The following is a 25,457-nucleotide window of genomic DNA, read 5'->3' on the forward strand; positions in this document are numbered from 1 at the left end:
ATCCTGCCAGCAATCAAGTAGGTGTCATAGGGGTAACAAAACATTGAAAAAAAACACATTTCCCATGATGGGATTCCTTGGGACTTTTTTTCTCTCACTAAAGACATATTGAGGATACAAAATCAGTTGAGTTTGCTATTGTTGCAATTTGTCCTAGGTTTAGCCTAATTCTGGCCTATAATGACTGGACTATTATAGGCAACTAGTCATCATATCTCCTGCTCTCTGAAACACATGTTAATGCTCAATAGTACACATATATGGTTCTTTAATATATTTGCATTATTATACTAAGATGCATTCATTTTCAATGGCTTTTTCCCCCTTACATTACTTTTACTTTTATACTTTAAGTAGTTTTGAAACCAGTACTTTTATACTTTTACTTGAGTAAAAAACTTGAGTTGATACTTCAACTTCTACAGGAGTATTTTTAAACTCTAGTATCTATACTTCTACCTGAGTAATGAATGTGAATACTTTTGACACCTCTGTTTATCTCTGATAAGAGATAAGTACCGTAACTCTCCTACAAGCCGAGACGTTCACGGTCGCTGACTCGTCTCCCACCACGAACGCGCACATTGCGCCTAAACAAGGGACATTACGGCAAACTTTACTACTACAAGCGGCCCTCTTTATTTTCTCTTAACTTCCTCAGTCGCAGATCTATTGTTTGGTGTGGTTAGAAACCTAAAGAAAAAAAGCTCCTAAAGCATGTCTGCGCTCAACAGGGAGATCATTCACACTACGTCCGGCCCGGCTGCCATCGGTCCGTACAGGTGAGACTAGTAACACTTTAAGCCTGAATTATGGTTCTGCGTTAAATCGACGCGTAGCCTACGGCGTAGGTTGCGCGTTGCCGCGCAACCTACGTTGCACGTTGCCGCGTACCCTACGCCGTAGGCTCTGCGTTGGTGTAACGCGGACCATAAATCAGGCTTTATTCTGCACTGATGTGTATGGAGCACCGCAGTCGCTGATCAGGGGCGGATCAATCAGGTCAATGAACTTGTCTCCTGGACAAGCCACATAAAAACAGCCAAAGGTGAACTTTAGCAGAGTAGAGGAACCGCTTCAGAGCATAAATCCTTCACCAACAGGTCTGACATGGCAACCATTCGTCGACAAATCGTTTACACACCAAAAGCGCCTGTAAGGCAAGGAATATACAGGTATGTATATTGTCCTGTTTAAAACATAATGATAAAGAAAATATTTAATTAAAAAAAAAGAAGTTATTTTTCTGTGAAAGTCATGAAGAAAAACCACTGCATTGAATGAAAACTACGCATTTGTACTTTAATTCAGTTTGTGAGGGGTGTTTCTAATCTGGCCAATCAGCTGTCAGTGTGGGGCTACTTTACATAGATTTACCTAGTTTTAATTAAAAAGGAGCTGTCCTGCTATTTTAGCTTATAAAAAAAGCATTTTTTACAGGGTTACATCTGTATGAATATGTAAAAGGTCTCATAGTGGAGCATTAATTATGTTGGAGGTGAAACAATTGGATTCCACGGTGAACTGCCTGCGTTTGCACCTTGTCCTGCTGTCCTTGCTCATGTTTCTACAACACCTTCCACCTGCTACAAATCTTGCTTTCTTCTGCTGCATTTTAAGTGTCTGTTTGCATTTCATCCCCAGCCAGGCGGTGGTGGTGGACAGGACCATGTACATCTCGGGTCAGCTGGGGCTGGACGTGGCCTCGGGTCAGCTGGTGGACGGAGGAGTTCAGGCTCAGGCCAGACAGGTGAGCTGCACAGGATCTGACCACCTTTCAAGTCAGCAAAGTCACTAACACATCCAGAAGATCCACAGTTGTCTGGCGTGTTGGATCCACCCGTATGTTCCTGCTTCGATTTCATGATTAAATATTTGCTATTACTGTCATTATTGAAGAAAAACAACAACAGATGTTCAAAACTTCATAATTGTTGTTTCTTGATGGAAATGCACATTTCATTTCATTTCACATTTACAGTTTTAATCAGTACTCGAGTTGTGGGGGGATGAGGGGGGACGGCATCCCCCCTGAAATAAAAATGGTCAAAATCATCCCCCCTGTAAAACTGCCGTCCCCCCTTTCCATCCCTTATGTCATTTCATCAATGAATGTGGTTTTTCTGCTATTTCAACATTTAGAGTCATCACCAGAAAAATAACACCAGAGAAATAACTTATTTGACAATTTTCACCTGTTTCAGGTACATTTTCACTTGAAATAAGTAGGAAAATCTGCCAGTGGGTCAAGATTTATCTTCTTATTACAAGCAAAAAAATCTTGTTGCACTGGCAGATTTTTCTACTTATTTCAAGTTAAATTCTACTTGAAACAGGTGAAAATAGTTTTTTTCCAGTTTTTTCCAAGAGTCTTGTTTTAAGTGTAATGAGATTTTTTTACTAAAATTAGACATTTGAACTAGAAATAAGACAAATATTCTTGTTAAGATTTTGAGTTTTTGCAGTGATCCATGTTACTTATCCTGTGAAGGACAGAGTCATATTGATAAGTTCAGAAAACTGTTTTTTATTGTTGTGTTTTGATGTATTTGATGTAAGCCCAGTGGATATTTCAAGCTTACAGAAGGCTGCATTTAACTGCTGCTATGTCATTCCTGCAGTATTTCTGCAGGTGTTTTGGTCAGTGCTATTATTTGTAATATATTATATTATTTGTAATCAGCACAAATTATCTGTCCCCATATGATAAAATCCACCATCCCCCCTGATTTCTTTTTTTACAACTCGAGTACTGGTTTTAATAAATACAAACAAGCAGCTGCCTTAGCTCTGGATAAACTATAAAGATAAATCACTCACCAATTAATTTCTTCTCTCTTTTTCTTCAGGCTCTAATCAATATGGGCGAGATCCTGAAAGCTGCTGGCTGTAACTATAGCAACGGTCAGTAGTCGCTGGGCTTCTGCTCGTATCTGACCTGTGTTTAATGTATTAATCCCAGTACTTGTGTCATTGTAGTGGTGAAGACCACCGTGCTGCTCAGCGACATAAACAACTTCAACAGCGTCAACGAGGTCTACAAAACATGTAAGCTGCTCCTCTCTTCTTTTGTTCATTTAGACGCCAAAGCCAACACCGACATGACCCCACAATGACCCGTGTTGGCTCTCGAAAGGTTTCTCCATAATACGTAATATTGTCCTCAAGCCGTCTAGCAAAACTGGATGAAATTATACAGTTGAGTTCATTAAAAGCTGTGCAAAACTGTGCATTCTGCTGCAGTAATTGCCAATTAAAGCACATATATATCTATATATCTACACGCACAGCCTGGGTCTGTTTTTAATGATGTTGGATTTAAGAACAGCACTACGGCGCCAGTGATTGAGGCAGCTCTGAACAAAGTTTGTCCCGGGGCTATAAAACGAAGCCTCCACCATGGACGGCTGGTTTCAGACGAGGATCCCCCCAGACAACACTTTCAAACAACCGTACTTTCACGCTCTTTTACCACTTTGGACTGTCATGAGCTGTCATGAGCTCTGACATTTAGCACGATGCCGAGGCCTGCAGAGATGTAGCTCTTTCATTATTTAGTGTCTCTGAGCGCTGTGCAGTGTGACAGCCTGCAGGGAGACTCTCTGGGGAAGATCGGCAGCTGTTTTCAATGTTTCCTACTTGAGAACAATCTTTCTATCGAGTGATGGACTCCACAATGTTTGGACATGGGCTTTTTCAGTGAAACCCTCCCAAACTAATGGACAGCAACCCCCAGAAATCATTGCAGAAGTCTTTAAGTATTGTTTTATGGTCCAAAGTGTCTGCTTCTGCAGCGCTTTCTATAGTTTCAATAGTTGGTTTACTTCTCCATTTTAGTCATTTTAGTCATTTATAATTTTTAGACCTGGTAAAGAGACGCAGTTGTACGTGAAATCAGCCACATGGGGGCAGCTTTTATCCAAGACATCAGCAGACTTACATTTGTCCTAAACAGATATTCACTAGAAAAATGAAAAAGAAACTACATTAATTTGTAAAACACATTCCCCCTACTTTGTCTGACTGATTACATTTATACATCTCATACATTGTAAGGGCTTAGAGTATCCAGAAAAGCGCAATATAGATCTAATCCATAATTATTATCTTTTAACTGAGCAACATTTAGTAGATTTTAATAAGAACTGAAGGCAGGCGGTTCTTCCAATGGCTCATATCCATTTGCCATCAGTCAGAAACTGACAGTCAGTCTGAGTGCAGCAGGGGAGCCCCAGGACAGCCAGGTGAAATGGAGGCTGCAGTGTCCGGTGGGCTGTAAGTGGACACCGCTGCGCAGGCACACGGAGGTAACTCAACCTTCCCAACCTGAGCTCCTGCCTCCTCCAGATGTGACTCAGTCCTACAAACCACAGCAGGAAACATTCCCCCACCGCGATGTGAGCAAAGGCAGAGGGTGTCCCAACTGCACGTCAGACACTTAAAGTAAAACAACGGTCTCATAAGAGATTTTTTTGTGATGGATCAATTTCAATTTCCCTAGAATCCCCCCACTTACACTAGCCACATGTAAAGCTCCCTTGAGATCCCTCACTGCTGGTTCAGTGGGTAAATAGACAGGTGACACGACCAGTACTCAAGTTGTACAAAAAAATCAGGGGGGATGGTGGATTTTATCATATGGGGACAGATAATTTGTGCTGATTACAAATAATATAATATATTACAAATAATAGCACTGACCAAAACACCTGCAGAAATACTGCAGGAATGACATAGCAGCAGCCTTCTGTAAGCTTTAAATATCCACTGGGCTTACATCAAATACATCAAAACACAACAATAAAAAACAGTTTTCTGAACTTATCAATATGACTCTGTCCTTCACAGGATACGTAAAATGGATCACTGCAAAAACTCAAAATCTTAACAAGAATATTCGTCTTATTTCTAGTTAAAATGTCTCATTTTAGTAAAAAAATCTCATTACACTTAAAACAAGACTCATCACTGGGGAAAAAACAACAATTTTCACCTGTTTCAAGTAGATTTTCACTTAAAATAAGTAGAAAAATCTGCCAGTGGAACAAGTTTTTATTGCTTGTAATAAGAAGATAAATCTTGTCCCATTGGCAGATTTTTCTATGTATTTCAAGTGAAAATGTACTTGAAACAGGTGAAAATTGTCAAATAAGTTATTTTTCTGGTGTTATTTTTCTGGTGATGACTCTAAATGTTGAAATAGCAGTAAAACCACATTCATTGATGAAATGACATAAGGGATGGAAAGGGGGGATGGCAGTTTTACAGGGGGGATGATTTTGACCGTTTTTATTTCAGGGGGGATGCCATCCCCCCTCACCCCCCCCACCCCCCCCAACTCCAGTACTGGACTAACGTCATAACAGGGTACATGATGGAAGTCCCAGCAGCCAGTTAGAAATCCTCTTGAACAAGAGATGTAACCTTGTCAACAAGCCAAAGCACTTTCATTTCAAGCACTCTCTTCGCTTCTTTTCCTTTCGGCTGATTCATCTGCCTCCACATCCTCTGTATCATCTTGTCTCACACCAACTAACTTCACCTGGGCCTCTCTCATTCCCACACACATCTATTCTGTCTCTCTGTGACTAACTTTCATCCTCTCCTTTCCAGGCCACACCTTCACCTCTCTAGATTTTCCTCCACCTGTTTTCTCTGCAGCCCACAGAAGCTCCCACCTCGCCTCGTCTCGTTTCTCAGCCAGTCCCACTTCCACCTTCTATCATTCGTTTGGTTTATTTCGAACATGTATAAAAAAACAAGAAAAAAGATAAGAAAAACAAATACAGGTGGGCATTCCACCACATAAAGGAATTTCAGTTACATGTTCGAAAAGGAGTGGGGGAAGTATAAACTTAAATCCCACCCCCTTTCCACAACTAAACATAAATTATATGTCTGTATTTACTTTTTATAATATATACTATTTGAATAAATATATATCATTTTTACAAAAATAACCTGTTTAATACCAGATGTAAACTCTATCATAAATATAATATAACTATGATATAAATATAATACATATATCTAAGTATATAAACATACAAAGACAACATGACGAAATAGCAGAACAGTTAACTTATTTTTATATTTTTTTATATTTATATATTAATATATTTTTATATTTTTTATATTTAATTTCTGTCTCCTTAGTTCTTTGTCTTATGAATTCTCTGTAAAGTGTGTTCTTCTTTTTGCAAGCATTCTGTAGTCCATTTGTGGACATGGATGATCTTTATACATTGTTTTCTTGTTGATTTTTCACAATTTTTCAGGACAATTGTTATTATATAAATCTTTAAATATTCTCAAGAATATATCATATGCACTATTGACGTTGTTAGTACTGTTTATAATGTTCCAGTTTTGCATCAATAAGTCACTTTTAAGTGCACTTAGCGACTTCTGATTTTACTCTTATGTACACAGTATTTTTTGTTTCGTCTGGTTGAGTTTGGTAGTTTCCATCATATAATGCAAAAACCCTGAACCCCTCTGTCACACCTACAGAACACCTCACCGCTCATGAACCCTTTCTTTGCAATGTACCCAAATGAAAATATTTTCTTTCCAGTTTTCAGCAGCAACTTTCCTGCCAGGGCCGCCTACCAGGTCGCCGCTCTGCCCCGAGTGAGTACAGACCCCACTCAGCATATGTACATGACTGTCTCAGAAAATTAGAATATTGTGATAAAGTTCTTTATTTTCTGTAATGCAATTAAAAAAACTAAAATGTCATACATTCTGGATTCATTACAAATCAACTGAAATATTGCAAGCCTTTTATTATTTTAATATTGCTGATTATGGTTTACAGTTTAAGATTAAAATTCCCAAAATATTCAAATTTTTTGAGATAGGATATTTGACTTTTATTAAGCTGTAAGCCATGATCAGCAATTTTAAAATAATAAAAGGCTTGCAATATTTCAGTTGATTTGTAATGAATCCAGAATGTATGACATTTTTGTTTTTGTAATTGCATTACAGAAAATAAAGAACTTTATCACAATATTCTAATTTTCTGAGACAGTCCTGTAGAGCAGCAGCAACACCTCATTCCACCTCAGCGCAAATCTGAACATTTCAGACGCTCCGTTGTACCCACTGCCATTAAGACCTTTTCATACATTATTTTACTCTAGTATTTATCACACACATGCTTTGCTTTTATTTGCCACCTTTTACGCTGCTGTTATGTTCATTTTTCCTCCAGGGATCAATAAAGGATTATCTCATTTTACTCTTTTTTACTCTGATGTGATGATCATTATTGGGCGATGTAGCATCCTTTTATGCGTCTTGCTCTTCTCTCCTCAGGGAGGGCTTGTGGAAATTGAAGCGGTTGCCGTTCTTGGTCCTCTGTCCGACTCCTGACTAGCCGACCACATCCCAAACAAGCTGTAGCCAAGCCGTCCCGGGCCCTTTAACGTCCTGTAGGGCCATCGTTGTGTTTATGAAACTCATCTGACTGCATTGGTTTACAAGACTGACAAAGTTTCTGGCTTCTCATCTTTTTCTCCTCAGTTTATACGTGAAAATGTAACGCGAGTAGGCAATGACACAAACGCAAAACTAATAAAAACCATTCACCCCACACTTTGTCACGTTGGTGTTTCTTCCAAAAGAAAAGGGCGTACGTTGGATGCGATTCCTTATGCTTCTTTTGCTTTTTTATTTATTTTTTGACAGTTACAGCTTGTTACAGATTTGAGGTTTTTCTTCCCACAGATAAATCATGACACATTAGATCATTATTAATCCAGCTGGCCTGGACTAACCACACCTTCACCTTCAAATGTGATTATGACCCAAAACATAAAGACTAAATTCATACGTCTAATAAACTTTGGCTTTGAATGAAATTTGGTTTTGTAGAAAAGATCAGAATTGATTCTTTCAGTCGCTTCAAGTTAGACCCAAGACATGTGTGGTGATATTACAAGTTTCTATACAGATAATAAATAGAGATGACGTCTGATAATCTAGGTTTCTCTGTAAAAATAATGTGCTCTGGAAATAAACACCACGGCTTCGTGCTCCATCTACCTGCAGCATCACCATCAAGAAAGGAAGAAGGCACAGTGGTGACTGAGAACCCTGGTTGAAAGTCTCGCCGCAGGGTCAGCATGTTGGCAACGACACACTCGCACACACACTCACACACTCACACACACACTCATGCACGCATACAGACGACGAGCAACTCTTTCACCAAACTCATCTGTGCAGTAAAGCATCAGTCTTCACTCGCCGGCAGCTGGGGAAACATAAACAGCGTTAGATGAATGCTGTTTCATGGATCACGTGATGTAAAATTGAAGCTCTGCTCACCTGGCGCCTCCTCTGCTTTTGTCTCAGAATCAGTCGCTGTGGCCTCTGGACAGACAGACAGACAGAGATTTTTAAGTGGGATTAGAAAAGACGATGTTGTTTAAAATAGCCCAAACTTTCACTTGTCATTACCACTCAAGGTGACCAAACTTGCTTATCATTTTTGAAAAGATCCATGTCTGTAGATGATATTTTGGTATGATAACCCTTCCTGAGTGGCAGATGTATCATAGTTATCAGCTCATGAAGTTACCACCCCCTTCAGAAAATTACATTTTAGATGCTGGTGCATATCCTGGTTTAGACCCATGTACAGGATATGTCAATGTTTCACAATATTGTCTTTGGTATCATTTTAAAGGTGACCTTTTAAGCATTCATCCAAGCTAAGATGTGAATCTTTCTGACCAACATAGAGGTCACTGCAGCTCTTCAAACTATAAAAAACACACACATTTTTACACAATTTTTGCCTAAAAGATATACTATCTTTTATCCCTGTGTCATTGGAACAACAGAGACACAAAATACAAAATCTGGAATACTCACAGGACCATAATGATTCAGGAAATGTATAATATACCCCATACTATATCAGTGTTACAGGTCATTGTGAGCCTTAAACTAGAAGAGCATCATTAGGCTCCTATTAAACTATAACAGCCACTAATGTCACAAACTGGTCTTTATTATGCAAATACAGGATGATACAGCTGCCACTCAGGAAGGGTTATCATACCAAAATATCATCTATTCTATAGACATGGATATTTTCAAAAATTACTGTATAAGCAAGTTTTATGACTTTGAGTGGTACTGATATCTGTTGCTTGTGACTGAGGGGTCGGGGCAACGACACCAATGGTGAAGCTTTGCTGCACGTCATTCTTTAATGTGCTCTCTTTCAGTTTTACACTTGTTCAGTCCGCCAGTCTTTTATTACGTTGGGGGTTGCTCTCTCAATGTGTGGGCGTGGCAGCTTTCCTCGTTCACTCGTCCTTCACTCCTTTATCTCGAGGTCTGCCATTTCAAGGTAAGGCCACGTTCCACAGCAGTTTTGTCTTGGTTTATGAATGTTTGAGAAATCTGGAGGTTTTATTGTGAGATCAACAAAATCAGGCTGTGTCCGAGAAAGCCGGCTACAGAAATATAAAAGCCGGGATCAGAGGTCACATGTCGCCAAGTTCCCTGATGTGACATTTTGTCAGAAGAGAGGCTCATGTGAAGGGAAAATGTTAGGGTTTATTCTTGGACATTATCCCATTAAAAAGTTTTACCGTTTGTCCTCCGAGACTATGATGGATAAACTAAACCCCCAACAACCTCAGTATCCATTAATACGATCACAGTGAATGTTAACTGAACTCATGAGTGAATATTCTCCATTATCAAACCGTACTTCCTGTATTATATTACTTATCTATCTGACACCAGCAGCTTATAATAAACTTGACAGTGGATTGGGACAAAAAGCATTGTATGCTCCGTTGCGGTTGCCATGGCAATGTGACGCCTTCAGTTCGACTGCGACTCCAGAGCTTCTTAGGAGGGTTATTATTATTCAACCTATTCTTTCAGCTGTACATTTATATCACAAGTTATGAATTCAACATCAATTACTGATTAAAAGTGTTGATTTGTGGTCAGAGTAAAATACCTGCAGAACAAACAGAATTACCTCTGAAAAGAATGAATCAACACTGTAATATTATATTAAGATTTGAATAAATTTGCTGTGAAACGCACAGACCGCAGTCGCATGATTGAATTTGTCCGTCATTCATGATCCAGTGTTTAGTTAACGTTTATCGAGCATTTTGAGTTTGGTTACAAAACGTGTGACATAAGAAATAAATTAAACAGTATTTAAAGGTTATTTCCACGTTATGATCTGGGAAGTTATCATGTAAAGAATCAAGGAGGCATTTAGGATTCAGGTTAGGAGTTCACCCCGGTTACCATGGTGATCTGTCCAGGTCAAGGTTATTATTTTTGGTCCTGAACACCTTATTTGGTGATTAGATGGTGTTGTGATGGCTTCCAGTACAATTTTGAGAAGCCTTGGTGTTATTTTGATCAGGATTTGTGGTTTAAACAACATATTAATCGGGTTTGTAAGACAGCGTTTTTCCATTTCCGTAATATCACAAAGATTAGGAACATCCTCTCTCAGAGTGATGCTAAAAACTAATTCAGGTGTTTGTTTCTTCTAGACTAGATTACTGCTATGTGTTATAAGCAGGATGTCCAAGTAATTCTCTGAATATCCTCCAGCTGATCCAAATGCAGCTAGTTAGCCATTGTGTCTGTGTCTCCTTTTTCTTTGTTCTTCATTCTCGGTCTGTTTTCTCTTTTCCTGCGCTGTCCAGCTGGTCTTTGGCAGAAGGGTCCCCCCTTATGATCCAGGTCCTGCTCAAGGTTTCTTCTCTCCTAAAGGGGAGTTTTTCTTGCCCCTGTTTGGCTTAAGGTTTTTCTCCCACAAGGGGAGTTTTTACCTGCCAGTGTTTATGTAATAATTGCTCGGAGATCATGTTCTGGGTTTCTGGAAAGATCCTAGAGACAACTTGTGTTGTAATAGATACTTTATAAATAAAATCTAATTGAACTGAATGAAAAGAGTGCCATCTTTGTGTCACTGGAACTCCTGACTTAAGACTCAGACCTCACTAACCCATAAATCTTTGTTCGTGGTGCTCCCCCTGACTTTTCAGTGTTGTGCATTAGTTCTGGAAGAACCAGCGTGACATTAACTATCTAACTTTTTTCTTTGATTGACAGTATCACTTTTTAGTATCTTAGTTTTGAATATTCTTCATGTAGTCAGGCCTTTGTGTTGAGCCTCCCAAGCTGGGTCATTACATAACACTGCTTCGCTTCCCGTTTCTCTTTACTGGCCTATATTAATTCTGCGGCACACACTTTGCATTTGATAGAGTGAAAAATGAAGAGCACCTTTTAGCTGCTTGTCATTTGCATCATGAATCATCGAGTTAACCGATAGCAGCAGATGCAATAATGCGCTGCATCGCGCTGCAGCCTGTGGAGCACATCCATGTATGGTTCTTTAATGATGCATCCTGACTCTCTTGGCCAAATAAATGACACATAACAGTTTCCAAATACATTTTTTTAAACTAGTACACCCAGGTCACTTTTCTATAAATCCTGAGCAGCCCCTGCTAGAGTATCCAAAGTGTTACTGAAGTTAATCTTTACATTTTTATGTCGTATACACCACTACGTGTAATGTACCTGAATCAAACCTGAGTGTAAAGATGCCGTTGGCAAATCCAGACGAGTGTCACGTTAACATAATTTGTACAGTAATGAAAATAGTTTATTAAGATATTGTAACCTGAACACAAGCTTGGTATGGAAACAGATTATTTAACACCAACTTAGAGGTGTGACTCAGGAACACATTCCAGAGGCCTGTCCGATGCGTTCGTTAAAAACTGTGTGTGTGTTGTTGGATACCGTCTGGTTACTGTAGTTGCACAGGGCAGTGGGAGGTCTGGGGAGATGCAGAAGGAACACTGTGGCACTCACTGCCCCAGCTACCGCTGCTCAGTGGGGGAGAGAAGATCTCCACATATTACTCCTCTCACTGGGACACAAGTGCAACTAACGTCATGAGAAAAATCTCCTAAATAGACGTCACCTTGAGGCACAAACAAGTCCTGTTCACTAGAGTTCACTAGGTGAAGTGTGTTTGTTGTCTGCAACGAGGTCGTCACTGGGCACTCTGTCGGTGGATTTGCATGCAGTGTGATTTGCGTTGAAAATCAAGCGCACACTAAAGTGAATATTTCAAATGCAAAGGTTGTGCTGACAGCTTCCTCATCTTGAAGAGTGTAAATGTTTGGATCCTATTTTTATTTATTTGGACCTTTTTTTAATTTAAAGTTAAGTGTGTTGTCACTGCAGTTCAGTCTAGGAGAAAACAAAAAGTGACATCTACTCCAACACACCTTGCTCTGGAGCTGCAGCATCTGAGGAGCTCGCTGCCGTTTCAGCGTTGCTCTCTGCTGCCGGTGCCTCTGTTGATGCTTCTGCTGGTGCATCTGTCTCTGCTGGTGCATCTGCCGGTGCATCTGCTGGTGCATCTGCCTCTGCTGGTGCATCTGTCTCTGCTGGTGCATCTGCCAGTGCAGCCGCCTCTGCTGGTGCATCTGCTGTTGCATCTGCTGATGCAGCTGTCTCTCCTGGTGCAGCTGCCTCTGCTTGCAAAGACTGAGCTTCCTCCCCTGCAGGTGCAGCTGCGTCTGCACATGCCGCTGCAGCAGCGCCACCGCCGTCAGCGGGGGTCTGGTCCGGGATCGTTTCACTGTCTTCAGCTATCTTTCCATCATCACCAGCCACTCCTGTTGGAAACAAAATGAGTGAACACAACAAGTTATTAAAAAGCAGTGCGGAAAATGTATAATAAGCATTTTTCTGGTCTACATAAACAGTTTTCCCTAACTGAACTAAAGTGCTTACTCATGTAAACTGATGCTGATCTTCAACCTAAGAAGGCAAAACATGAAATGTTATTGGAAAGCCAATATAAAAAATGAGAAAAGATGCATGTCCAATGATGACCATAAGCGGCAGGGCTTTGAGTCTCTGTGCTTATTTAGAGACTACACGTCTACAAACAAGAGCGTCAGTGATGTGTACTCGAGTGTCATTCATATTTTCTCTATAAAATGTGCAAAGGACGTGTGAACAAATGGAGAGCAGAAACACACAATCTCTTTCTTTGCCAAATATCTGTAAAACTTCTGTGTAGATTTGAGGAGACTGGCACCTTCGGACAGATTTAACCAAGAAGAGTTAATGGTTATGAGGACTGCTGTTAATACACATTAACAGTTCACAGCTCAGCGAGCAGGCTGCTGTGTTTCTGCTCATGTGCTATCACTTCCTCGTAGACTTTTTAGGTGAAGGATTTGCATTGCAGTTATTTGCATTGATTACAGCAGTCTTAACTCACAACCATGTACCTTCTATGTCCAGAGTCAGGCCAAACGCAGCTAATAAAAGTGAACATTAAAAGCTGAGGTGAGGTCATTGAGACCATCAATTAAGACTGGGCAGGACCATAAGCTGAAGGGCGTTCTGAAGTCAGAGTTGCTCGGGTTAATAATACTCCCTTTCTCCTCGGGCGACACAGTCATTCGTTGAAGTAAATAAGACGCATGCAAAAATAAGAAAATAACCCAGTACATTTCCATCTGACCTCTAAAGCAGTGATAACAGGAAGAAAGGAATGCTGTTCAGCGTCAGTCAGATGATAAAGTGAGGAGAAATAGTATTGTTTTTTTAGGTCGAGTTAAGGAGAACTTTCTAAACTCAGTGTCCTTCTACGCTCTACTGAGCACTCATTTTTTTGCAAGAGCATGTGTGGGATTTCATGGCGCTTCTCTCTGAGGAGGTCCCACTTAGAGAATCTTTCACCTTTTAATCGTTTGATCTGCATCACAGAACGCCCAAGAAGTGCAAAGTCACACTTACTGAACACAAAGCACAACAGATTTGTTTTAAATGGGAAAACAAACCTTGTAACGCTGCAGAACCATAATTAGGACCCACTATTGCTTCCCAATGAAACGTGTTGCCAGTTGGCACCTCACTTGGTCCATCTCTGACCCCACTACAACAAAGAAGAGTCCAAAGCAGCTTCTCCGTTTCAATCTGAAACCATAGACTGTCACCAAATCTGCTTCCAGGTCTCTCAGGTGGAGGACAGAGCCAGAAGCCACTGTTAAACAATGACAATAAACTTTCTAATCCTGTCACTGTCGAGATGCGAGGAGTCGTTAAAACTTGGATACAGAAGGACACGACGAGTAACAATTTACATGAGATAGTGCCATCCTTATCAGAGATATGTCCACCCTGGGTATTAGACAGATTATGCAACTCTACCTGGCACTGCAGTGAACTTCTAACATGGCTCAATTTACATTTATAGGATTTCTGGAATTTTAAAAAACTATTAGAAGTTCTTCAAGATTCAGGGCTTCATTATCCCCAAAGGACAATTTACTCCACAGCCAGTGCAAGTATACACCACTAAACATGCAAACAATCCTCTTGTTTTTTGGAATAATTGTAATGTTGTTTAGTAGTATATTCATATGAAAAAAGTTGTGTATTCATGTATAACTTAAGTGAGTTTTGAATTCTTTTGAATTAAGAGTTAGACATAATTCAAAAGAAGTAATAAGTTGCTTTATCAATGTAATTGTAATACTCTTTCTAAGCCAGTAAATGACAGTTATTCCCTCACCTGTGGTGGCTCCGTTGCACTCCTCGGGTTTTGCACTAGGTCTAGTCGTATCTACGGCTGAAGTCTGAGAGCTGGTGGAGCATCCCATCCTGTCCTGTCCCGTCCCGTCCTGTGCATGTGGAGGAATCCAGCAGTTCTGGGGAAAAGGTGCGCTCCGCCTGTGGCCGCACTGATGACGTCGGGCAGATACAGTCTCTGCAAATGGAGACACGCGGAACCCGGACTGACAGACAAATGACAGGCTGCTCTGTAAAGTGTTCTGCTGCAGGGGGAAGTCCCTGCGCATACTTCCTCCGATAGGTTCAGGTTGTTTGTGTTGTGCACGCACGTTTCTAAGGTGTTGAACTCGCAGGTGAAACTGGGTTTTTTGTTGTTGTTGTGGGCTGTAACTTAAGTCTGATTTATGGTTCCGCGTTAAATCGACGGCGTAGGGTACGCGGCGACGCGTACGTTACGGTGAGCGTCGCCACGTACACTTCGCCGGAGGCTCTGCGTTGGTGTAACGCAGAACCATAAACCAGCCTTTAGGCTGTCTCCAGGAGGCTGGCACAGGGACAAAAATACATTATTCAGTCAGTGTGTCGCCTCTCTAGGCGGTAAAAGTGAGCCGGGGCCAAGTGTTTTCCGATCAAATATACATACATTAGTGAATGTTTTAATAATATACATCTTATAATAGTAATATAAGTGAGTGTTTTAAATTATTCCTAATTTAAACTCTAGAAACGTGTATGCAAATAACATTTCATCAACCTGTGGCAGAATGAAATAAACGTTTGTTTTTTTAAGCCTTAATCAGAGGTGGAAAAAGTACAAAAATATTGTACTTAAGTAAAAGTAAAAATTTTCTGCTTGAAAATTACTTAAGTAAAAGTAAAAAGTACCCATTAAGAACATTACTTAAGTAAAAGTATAAAAGTACATCAAATTAAATATAATAAAGTACCAAAAGTACATGGTGTAAAATGTACTTAAGTACAAAAGTACAAAGTACAAAATTCAAAGTACAAAATTATTTTCAAAAGGATTGCATGGATTTTTGCAGGATTTTTTCCTTGAAAATGTAACGAAGTAAAAGTAAAAGTACAAAAAAATGAAAGTATCAATAAAAGTACAAATTCTCAAAAATCTTACTTAAGTACAATAACGAAGTACTTGTACTTCGTTACTTTACACCACTGGCCTTAATTTTAACGTTTTTGTCATTAAATGTATTTCCCTTACCAAAAAAAAAGGAGTCTTCATCTGGATATAATGAAGCAAACTGTTTCAGCTGAGAAGTTATTTCCCTCTAATTGATGCAGCGAGTCTCTGGACACGTCACGTGATCTCGGAAAAGATGTTTCTCTGTTTCAGAAGCAAACAGATCAACTGGGGCTGAAAGTGAAAATATCTTAGTTTGAAGAATGTTCAGTGTATTATTATAATGCTTTGGTATTAAAAAGTTGTTAGGAAAGTAGTGACCAAATAACATCAAGGAAGAAATATGTTTAGAAAAAAATATCACCAAACTAGACAGGCACAGACTGCAAGGGAGGATAATTGGGACTAACCTCCCACATGGATGTATTATATAACTGGATACCGGATCGAAAATGGCCGCCCATTCATTTCAATGGAGTTTGCTCACCCAGCGCATCCGCCGAAAAAATTTCTGACTTCCTGGTTTACTTCCTGGTACACGGGCCCATAGAGCATGCGCAGTTGAGTCACCTCCCATGATGCTCTGGGGCCTCCCATCATGCCCCGGGGCAATGTGAACGAGCGCTGCGCGCTCTGGACAAGCGCTGCGCGCTCATGAGTCCTTCAGACCGGTAATGATAGATGTACACAATGAAATTAGGGATTTATAGGGCAAATCAACCGACGCTGTTCTCAAAGTCATGGTTATAGACTATACATGGTTCATTTGTGTGTTTTTTTTAATTAAAGATAAAACGAGTCATTTTTATTTAAGATGAGACACCCCAGGTTAATAGGCTAAAATAGGGTAAAAATGTAAATAGCAGGTATCACCATGAAACTTCCCAAGTTTATTACTTACATTAAGACAAATATTTTTTGTATTACAAGTTTTGTCAAGTATTATGTTTAAATATGTCAAATATTATGTTTAAATGTGGTTAATTTACTGCGTTACACAGAGGCTACGCCGTAGGCTCCGCGGCTCCGCGCACCCTACGCCGTAGGAGCCGCGGACTGCCCACTGCCCACTGCCCTGCGGGCACTGCCCGGCTTCGCAGTGCCCGCGGAGCTGCGGAGGTGCAGCTTCCCCGGGAGCACTGTCATAAAATAAGCTGAAGATTAAGGGTTAAGATGATGTTAAACACATGACATCTAAAACTCCACGGCACCGTCGCAACAACTACGACACATCTCTCTCCCTGCACGTTTGCTCAAACCTGATGGAGGTCAGTTTTATTGTGAGGTGGGGATCTCACGCCACAAGCTCATTTTGTTAATATTGACCCTCATTTAGTCCCGTGCAGGGCGCTGCCTCCAAATGAAAGAGCAACAGAAGAATACATATTTGAAGTGCGTTAGGTGTGTGTGTGCAGGAGGATCTCAGTGGAAACACCCACACCTGCGCCTCCGCGGAGCCGCAGATGATCTACAGGATCATTAGAATGCTTATGAATGTGGTCGAAAACGCAGATCTTCGGTTATGTGTGGATGCAAATGTTTTTATAAACGGAGGGGGGGAAATATTCGTTTTTAAAAATACCCGGCTACGTGTGGACAGGGTCTTAGACTTGTGTTATTCCTGCCTGATATCTTATTTTCACAAACCATACACCGTTGGCTACAACGGAAATGTTTAAGTACAAGAATGACAAACCATTATTATTCTTGCTATTAAACATTTCTGTTTGGTGCAAATTGGCAATGCAATGTGTTTCTGAGTGATTATTCCGCCGAACGGCTTAGTTTCAGCCATCCTCGTTCCCGAGACACACACGACCGCGCTTTGCGAGTGCACGGCACAGCCGTGACGTCACGCCCAGAAAGAGACTTTTCTTTGACTTTTCTGGCCGTTATAAAACATTTTTGACGGATATAAAGTCCATGACTTAAAAATATAGAATACAAAGATTAGTAATTGGTGGTGATTACAGCTGGAGGTGTCCTGTGAACAGTTTTAGAGGCTTCTCTTTTACTATTGCGGTCTATGGGAAAAAAGCTTTCTGGGCCCCATGGGATTTTTTGTTGCAGTACCGCGGCTGGCCACTGGAAAAAATCGGCGTGCCTGCTGAGCGCGAGACTGGGGGCCTGACCTCCCATCTGTCCAGGACCTGTACCTGTCGAGGACCAGGACCAGGACCAGGACCAGGACCAGGACCAGGACCAGGACCAGACCCCTCACACCCAGGACACAGTCTGGTTGAACTCCTGCCCTCTGGACGGCGCTACAGAGCACTACTACTGCATTATAGTAATCAACCACTGTGCAATAATAATAATAACCACAATCATATGCTGTAACAATGCACCTTTCAATAACCATGTCTACCTCATGCTGCTGCACCTTTCACTTTAAAAAGAATTGTATATATGTTATTAGGAGCCATTTGTCTATTTACTGTTTGCAACTATTTAAATCTGGGTACAGTGAGCGAAACAACCAGAGTCAAATTCCCTGTCTGGCATGTTCATACTTGGCCAATAAAGCTGATTCTTCTATTCTATTCTATGAAGTTTCACATTGATAAGTTGTTTAGGGAACATGTTTTAGCGTCTGTCTGACTCATCACACCACCAGAATCAGAATCCTGTTCAGAATTATGTTTACTTGGCCAAGTCAGGTCAAAAAAGACGGGGAATTAGACTCGGTTATTTTCGCTCACTGTACAGTAAATAGGCAAATGACAGCTCTTATTATCATATATACAATTAAAAAAAAGTGAAAGGTGCAGCAGTATGAGGTAGACATGGTTATTGAAAGGTGCATTGTTACAGCATATGATTGTGGTTATTATTATTATTATTATTATTGCACAGTGATTGATTTCTCTGAGACTGAGAGAGTGATGAGAGTTCATACAGTAAATAATAATAATAGCTTAAAATGATTGAAAAGTGAGCGAGTTTGATTAGGCGTGGGTTTTGTACAAGAGCAAATAAAATAAAATAAAATCAGTTTAGCAGCAGTTTGCGCATGCTACATTCCAAAATTAGAAATTGCTAACATTATTATTTATATAGATACAATTGACAAATCAGTGTCCTTCTTGGTTAATGTCATTCTCTTACTGGCTAAATATCACATACAGTAATGGAGAAAAATTAAGCCCTCTTTCCAATCTTTTATAAATGATTTTTGTTTCTATAATATAAATATTAAGTCAAATAACTGCGCAAAAAAAATATTAACCGATATATCAAAGTATCTTTTATTTTAAGTCTCTTTCTGAAATGTCGATGCTTTTAAATGCCGTACTATTCCTTTGTTGTTTACATGTCTCTTGTTCATGATACCTCCCCAATGTTCTATTTTCTTATATTATATTTCCTCTACTAGCAGTTTGTATAAATTGTGTTTTTCTTGTTTAAAAATTGTGTTCAATTAAAAAAAAAAAGCAGTTTGCGCATGCGCGCCGAACTATAGCAGCGCAATGCACCATGGGACTTCCTTTCTCTCCGAGGCCATATTTGTGTTGACTGAACGTAAGACGAGCTCCGGCCTTTTTCCAAATAAAATCCTTGTTTTCTGTACATTTCACCTCGGCTCTGAACTCACAGGTCGCCCCCCTCTCTTTCTGCAGGTCGGCCGGTTCGGATTAAACCGCAAACATGGTGGCCGCTAAGAAAACGGTGAGTGTTGAAGCCCCGGGCGGACACGTGTTGCCCCGCTAGCAGCGAGGCCTGCTGGCAGCGGGGCCGAGCGGGGATTAAAGTCCTTTTATTTCTCCCTGGAACACACGGATCTGTCTTTAATTATGTCCCACGGACGATATCTTTCTAAAAACCGTTGTGTTTTGTGTGTCACTGTTGTAGACAAACGTTTAAACCGGCTGGGGAGCTAATGCTAGATGGCTAAACCTCAGCGGAGAAAATGCGAAGGATTGTGTTCACATTTTCGCTCAAATGCTGGTTCAAACACCAGAGAAGCCCGTTTTCTAGGTGGGAAATGTCACGTCTGGTTCTGTTTTTTTTTATTTTTCCAGAAAAAGTCCATGGAGTCCATCAACTCCCGGCTGCAGCTGGTGATGAAGAGTGGGAAGTACGTGCTGGGATACAAGCAGTCCCAGAAGATGATCCGCCAGGGCAAAGCCAAGCTGGTGATCCTGGCCAACAACTGCCCCGCTCTCAGGTACCAGCACAGTAATCACGACCACGGGGCCTTATTCATAGTTGGATACTGCCAACGTAGAACAGAAAAGTAATGGTGCTGCAGGGATGACAGGGCAGCTATGGGTTTTAAGGCGTTTGCACACGCCACTATTTATGCTGCCTTCACACTACGACTCCAGTTTGACTAATCCTGAGTAAAACATGAAGGATGGTACTATGGTAGGGACAGACTACACAACGAAGCCCTCTTGAGTCTCTGGAGACGACCTGATGCAGAACGATGTAGGATTGCAATCAAGAAACAAAAAAACGAATTTATGTCCCCAAAATACTTTACAAACAAGCAGTGATGGTAGTAGTATAGTTTTGCACAGGCAGGTTTCTTACGTTTTGAAAAAACCTGGAAAAGTCATGGAATTTGAAAATGTAATTTTCTTTTTTTCCAACTTTTTTTTATTGGGTTTTGCAGATGTATACAATTATATCAAAACATTTAGAGAGTTAAGCACACATTTCTTTTTAGGAAAAAACTAAAGAAAAATACAGTGGTCACTTACGTATTGCAGCATACCCGAACAACCTATATAAAACTAGAACAACCACAATAAAACATAAAGAAAAACTAAGAAAATGTCATTTTCAAGGCCTGGACAGGTTTTGGAAACATAAGTTCACCCCAAAAGTTCTGGAAAAGTCATGGAATTTATTTTTCTCACTTAATGATAACATTTAGTAATAACAGCCTATAAGGTAGATTTAAAATTGATCAATAAATATTTTGTATAGAAAAATCTCACGCGTTCTCACACGTGACGTCCTAGCATCTTGCGCATCATGCAGATCGGTTATTATTACAGTTATTACAGTTATATTAGATTGCTATACAACATATACTACAACATAGTGCTGGTACATCAGTGTTAGTTTAAACAAATGTTTTGTATAAAACCATAATTGTCACTAGATCTCCACTGTAGGGACTTTTTACATAGTTTTATATATTTCATTGATACATTGATGTTTTAGAAGGTCATGTATAGTTGTAGAAAGTTGCTGCCAAGTCATGGGGAAGTCATGGAAATGTATTGGTTAAAATGAGTATGAACCCTGAAAAAATATATTTGTAGTATTTTGTCTGTTGCCACAAATTAGATTTTTACATTTTTTCTCTTTACATTTTGCTCCCATGTTTTTCCTTTAAGGAATTGCACCAAGTCGCCATAATACATCATTTCAAGTAACGTTAAAAAGCAATATTTATTATCTAATCAGTAGACAGTCGTAGGATGAGTGGGACTGTATCCAGCAATCTTTGGTTGCAAGACCAGTATGCTCACATTGTACAGCATATTTTGACATAAGTTGAAAGATGTTGCCATCATCGTTTACATGATTCTTGAGTCTGCGGCCCCCTGAAATCATGCACAAGCCTTTATGTGGTCTTATTCATGAAAAACCTAAGATCATTTGATACAGCTATAGCCCTATTTATGTTGGTGGATACACCATATTTAACATCCAGATCTAGAGTTTGGCCTGTGACAAAAGGTGGCATGTCAAGCTGCCCCGCCAATAACTCACCTATGAGGTTACAATTAATCCTGGTAAAGACTAATGTAAACAGAAGTGGGGTGGTAAGTGGGTGGGATTAAATGAAGAGATAGGGGTGTCTGCATCATCGTCAAAGTTACATCATATTGCCATCAAATGGCAAGCTGACATACATAAATCTGCTGACTGAAAATGCCGTCATTACAATATTGTGCTCCAAATTGACGGCGTTTTATACAGTGTCTTGATGCAGGTTTCTTTAATGACCTTGATCTGTTGATCTGTCAGCTTGATTTGCCATGTGTAATCATGTGGTTCAGCCACGACCAAAACACTTAAATGGACTTGTCGCATAACTTTAGTAAAGGAGAACAGCTAATCGCCTCTGATACCCCTTTTACACCAAGCTGGTTCCAGGGCTGGTGCTAGTGCTGGAGCTAGAGCTGGTTCGTGGTTGGTTCTTAAGTAAGAACCGTTTGCTTCTACACAGCTGGTGTTGGCCAGGAGCTGGCCAGAGAGCCACGTCATCACGTCACCACTCCCCCTCGTTTTCATCCCCACCCTGATCAGGAAGCTGAGAGCCAAAAGCTGTTTTAATTTCAGCTGTAGCGCTGTTAATATGGCACTTTATTAAGTTTTAATATTTTTTTCAGGTAAAGTAACCTTTAAGATCCCCAACCTGGGCTCAGTTTATCCAAATAACGCCTGTTAAGAAATTTGACCCGATGTTTTCGGAGATGATGAATTTCTGGCTGACTGCCGGCTCCGGAGCTGATTTATGGTTCCGCGTTAAATCGACGCAGAGCCTACGGCGTAGGGTACGGCGCCCGTCGCCGCGTAATCTACGCCGTAGGCTCTGCGTCGTTCGTCACACCACATGAGGAAGCTGAGAGCCAAAAGCTGTTTTTAATTTCAGCTGTAGCGCTGTTAATATGGCACTTTATTAAGTTTTAATATTTTTTCAGGTAAAGTAACCTTTAAGATCCCCAACCTGGGCTCAGTTTATCCAAATAACGCCTGTTAAGAAATTTGACTCGAACGCCGGCAGCTCCTCTCCTTTCCTCTCCTCCTCCGTAACATACGCCGTAGGCTCTGCGTTGGTGTAACGTGGAACCAGAACTGCGGGCTGGGAGGCGTCCCCGCGGGCCAGGAATTTTTATTAAATAAATGGATCGAGCTGCGCTGCCTCGGCGGGCTCCGCAGCCTCGCGTCCAAGCGTCCCAGGGCTGGAACGCTCCCCCGTGGGCTCGGACGCGAGGCTGCGCCGCTGCATCGACGTTACTGTTGATGGATTGTACCGTAGACTACTGCTGCTTCTGTTTTACATCCATTATTAAATAAATAGATGTAATAATAAAAGAGTCTGCTAACTTAACACCCGTCTTCAACGCTACGTTGTTTAAAAACGGCGCGCTTCCGTGTTTATTCTGCCTCGGTAGTTCAGTAGCCCCGCCCCCAGCCCCCGACGTAACTGGTTCTTTGAGCTGGCCCAGCAGCTCAAAGGGGCTGGCGTAGCTCCCGTTTTGAGAGCCAGGAGCCGGCGCTTAGGCTGTGTAAAACCAAAGAACTGGTGCTAAGTCTGGCTCTAGCCCAGAACCAGCCCTGGAACCAGCTTGGTGTAAAAGGGGTATGAGAGGCTTTTGAAATATGCTGGGGCAGATCTGGAAACCACTGTCCTTTATTGCAGTGGCCATGACTCAAAACGTGCACTGCTGCAGCGCTGCATTTCTGTCCCCAGTGGGAGCCACGGGGAGCTTTTACTAAAACTGTTGCATTAAAGCAGTGATAAGAACCCAGGTCCTCAGGGCCCACGGCCCTACATGTTTACATGTTTTTTCTGCTCCATCACACCTGATTCAAATGATTTGATCGCCATCAGCTTGTGTTTAAAGTCTCCATAAGTTTGCTCACTAACCCACTAATCTGATCCAGGTGTGTGTGTTTAGAGCGGGGAGGGACACATCAAAAACATGTAGGGACAGTGGGCCCTGAGGACCTGGGTTTGAGAATATTGATGTAAAGTTAGTAGGAAGAAGTTGAGTTGTGTATATTTGTTTAACTGATTTGTATGACTTTAAATGAGAAAACATCCACATACGGAGGATTATCTATCTATTATAGCATTATGATCAAATACGAGTCATGAACAAACCGTCATATTTGAGTTCTGCAAATGCAGTATTTGAGCAACGTAATAGAGTACCAGTTAAAGATATTGTAGTCTGCGTATAGTTAGAATTATGGAGATGTGTTCATCAGGCTACAGGGAAGGCAGTGGTTTAAACTAAAGGGCAAGGTCATTGGCTCTGCGTCCGTCTGCCTTTAGCCCTTTTCATGCAGAGGACGTTCCACATCGTTGCAAAAAAGCCCTCATGAATCTGGTAGTTTGTCTGGTATTTCACACAGACCCAAGAGGCCATGCAGTGCTGCATTAGTGTGTGATAACATCAGCTTGCACTGGTGTGTAAATGCAGCCCATCACAGGACGGGCGCACAAAAACCCCCCAGAACTGGAATTTACCTCATTCGCTTGTTGTCGCTCTTTGCATTTTGAGCTGTTAACTAACACAACTAAAATCAATGTCTAAAATCTCAATAAAACCTTAAATTCCACATAATTAAGTTTGTGATCATTGTCAAAAATCTGTTTGGGTATGGATGTCTGTGCTTGAAGGGTTCGACACATTTAAGCACCAATTTTAATTGAATTTTTGACTCATATTTGCTACATTTTCATTAGAAAAAAACCAGCAGAACTGAATCAGCATGTGTTTTTGTCTCTTCTCTGTTCAGGAAATCTGAGATTGAGTACTACGCTATGCTGGCCAAGACTGGTGTCCATCACTACAGTGGAAACAACATTGAGCTTGGCACGGCCTGTGGAAAGTACTACAGGGTGTGCACGCTGGCAATCATCGACCCCGGTGGGTACCACGTCTGATTTCTGTACACTACATTGAACGTTGAATGCACCATGAATGTCCCTTTTCCCCGTTTAGACCAAAGTCAGACTTCTCAATAGTCAGGAATAAAATATTCTATGAATTAATACAAGCTTGTCTGCTTAATTAGAGGGAACTTGATCCATGCAGCCTGGTTTTACATGACTGGGAGGGATGCGTTCACTGTTTAAGAGCTTCTTTTTTTTTTGTTTGGTTCTGTTGGACCTGCTCACCCGAGTGGTCCATGTCAGGACCAGTTTGTTAGATTTGAGCCAGTCTGAGCTCTTTTAGACTGCCCGAGCCTTCTGGCCGGTTTCACGCTTCCCTGGTAACCCGTGTCCTCCTCCTGTCAGCTCTGTTCATTTGTTGGAGGTAGAACTGTAATTCTCTTACAGATGTTACGTCTGCATGTCCTTGTGCTGTATGAGGAGACGGTTATTTAATTCCACTGACTTTGCCCATCTTTCTCTCTCCAGGCGATTCTGACATCATCAGGAGCATGCCAGATCAGCAGCAGCAGGCTCAGTAGAGCGCTCTCTCACGCGTTGTTATAAATAAAAGGAAAAAAAATTGGAGCACTGCTGTGTCATGTGATTTATCTTTCATATGCATGTGTATAATTTCTGGCTATGTTGAACATACCAGACATTTTATGAATTTTTGTTCCTCATGAGAATATATATTCTTTTTTTCCATATCTGTATATTTTAAACTGTCAGCTGAAATCTTAAATACGTCATGTACACCACATTTTAAATATCAGCTCCCTGTTCCAAGGTTTACGTAACAAATCTGGACAACTGGATTATCACTGTACGACGATCAGCTGACCAGCTTTGATGCAAAATTACGCAACTGCTTCGGTTTGAGAAGCATTTTTATTTATTCCCCAACACTTGCGTAAACCACGGGGATGACCGTGTGCTACTGCGTCTTTGTAATCAAGTAAGGACGCTGTCTAGAGGCATTAAAGGCTTTACGGGATGATGACCCGTCACACGCAGAGGTGACCTCTGACTCACACCGGCCAGCTTATCAACCATAGTGGGTTCTTCTGC

At 40.9% G+C, this 25,457-nt stretch overlaps 3 protein-coding genes across 4 annotated transcripts; 2 read left to right on the forward strand and 1 right to left on the reverse strand.

Annotated features, from left to right (window-relative positions):
- Window positions 1-641: 641 nt before the first annotated feature.
- rida (reactive intermediate imine deaminase A homolog) lies at window positions 642-7,600 on the forward strand. Of its 2 annotated transcripts, none has more exons than XM_061742425.1 (6): window positions 642-782; window positions 1,645-1,750; window positions 2,850-2,904; window positions 2,980-3,048; window positions 6,578-6,633; window positions 7,324-7,600. In XM_061742425.1, the coding sequence occupies exons 1-6, from the start codon at window positions 718-720 to the stop codon at window positions 7,378-7,380; spliced, it is 408 nt and encodes a 135-aa protein (XP_061598409.1). In that variant the 5' UTR covers window positions 642-717; the 3' UTR covers window positions 7,381-7,600. The 2 variants fall into 2 exon arrangements, with proteins under 2 accessions (XP_061598409.1, XP_061598408.1); XM_061742424.1 differs by lacking the exon at window positions 642-782 and adding an exon at window positions 1,024-1,175.
- Window positions 7,601-7,638: 38 nt separating this feature from the next.
- si:dkey-284p5.3 (uncharacterized protein LOC557830 homolog) lies at window positions 7,639-14,820 on the reverse strand. The gene is made up of 4 exons (XM_061742423.1): window positions 14,615-14,820; window positions 12,309-12,701; window positions 8,338-8,382; window positions 7,639-8,263 (listed from the first exon to the last, which is right to left on the reverse strand). The coding sequence occupies exons 1-4, from the start codon at window positions 14,700-14,702 to the stop codon at window positions 8,250-8,252; spliced, it is 540 nt and encodes a 179-aa protein (XP_061598407.1). The 5' UTR covers window positions 14,703-14,820; the 3' UTR covers window positions 7,639-8,249.
- A 4,370-nt stretch (window positions 14,821-19,190) lies between these two features.
- On the forward strand, window positions 19,191-24,974 carry rpl30 (ribosomal protein L30). The gene is made up of 5 exons (XM_061742426.1): window positions 19,191-19,279; window positions 19,378-19,426; window positions 19,780-19,925; window positions 24,251-24,381; window positions 24,876-24,974. Exons 2-5 carry the CDS (start codon window positions 19,406-19,408, stop codon window positions 24,926-24,928), a joined length of 351 nt encoding a protein of 116 aa, XP_061598410.1. The 5' UTR covers window positions 19,191-19,279; window positions 19,378-19,405; the 3' UTR covers window positions 24,929-24,974.
- Window positions 24,975-25,457: the final 483 nt, after the last annotated feature.

Source organism: Cololabis saira, chromosome 15 (assembly GCF_033807715.1).
Source record: "Cololabis saira isolate AMF1-May2022 chromosome 15, fColSai1.1, whole genome shotgun sequence".
In the NCBI taxonomy this organism is placed as follows: domain Eukaryota; kingdom Metazoa; phylum Chordata; class Actinopteri; order Beloniformes; family Belonidae; genus Cololabis; species Cololabis saira.

What these genes read in the sequence shown, in the direction of transcription:
- rida (XM_061742425.1), top strand. Translation starts at nt 718, where the DNA reads ATGTCTGCGCTCAACAGGGAGATCATTCACACTACGTCCGGCCCGGCT. An exon ending in TTCAGGCTCAGGCCAGACAG is followed by an intron (nt 1,751 to 2,849) that starts GTGAGCTGCACA and finishes CTTTTTCTTCAG; the next exon opens with GCTCTAATCAATATGGGCGA. An exon ending in CAACGAGGTCTACAAAACAT is followed by an intron (nt 3,049 to 6,577) that starts GTAAGCTGCTCC and finishes TTTTCTTTCCAG; the next exon opens with TTTTCAGCAGCAACTTTCCT.
- si:dkey-284p5.3 (XM_061742423.1), bottom strand. Translation starts at nt 14,702, where the DNA reads ATGGGATGCTCCACCAGCTCTCAGACTTCAGCCGTAGATACGACTAGA. An exon ending in GTGCAACGGAGCCACCACAG is followed by an intron (nt 12,702 to 14,614) that starts GTGAGGGAATAA and finishes TGTTTCCAACAG; the next exon opens with GAGTGGCTGGTGATGATGGA. An exon ending in TGCTGCAGCTCCAGAGCAAG is followed by an intron (nt 8,383 to 12,308) that starts GTGTGTTGGAGT and finishes CTGTCTGTCCAG; the next exon opens with AGGCCACAGCGACTGATTCT.
- rpl30 (XM_061742426.1), top strand. Translation starts at nt 19,406, where the DNA reads ATGGTGGCCGCTAAGAAAACG. An exon ending in TGGTGGCCGCTAAGAAAACG is followed by an intron (nt 19,427 to 19,779) that starts GTGAGTGTTGAA and finishes TTATTTTTCCAG; the next exon opens with AAAAAGTCCATGGAGTCCAT. An exon ending in AACAACTGCCCCGCTCTCAG is followed by an intron (nt 19,926 to 24,250) that starts GTACCAGCACAG and finishes TTCTCTGTTCAG; the next exon opens with GAAATCTGAGATTGAGTACT.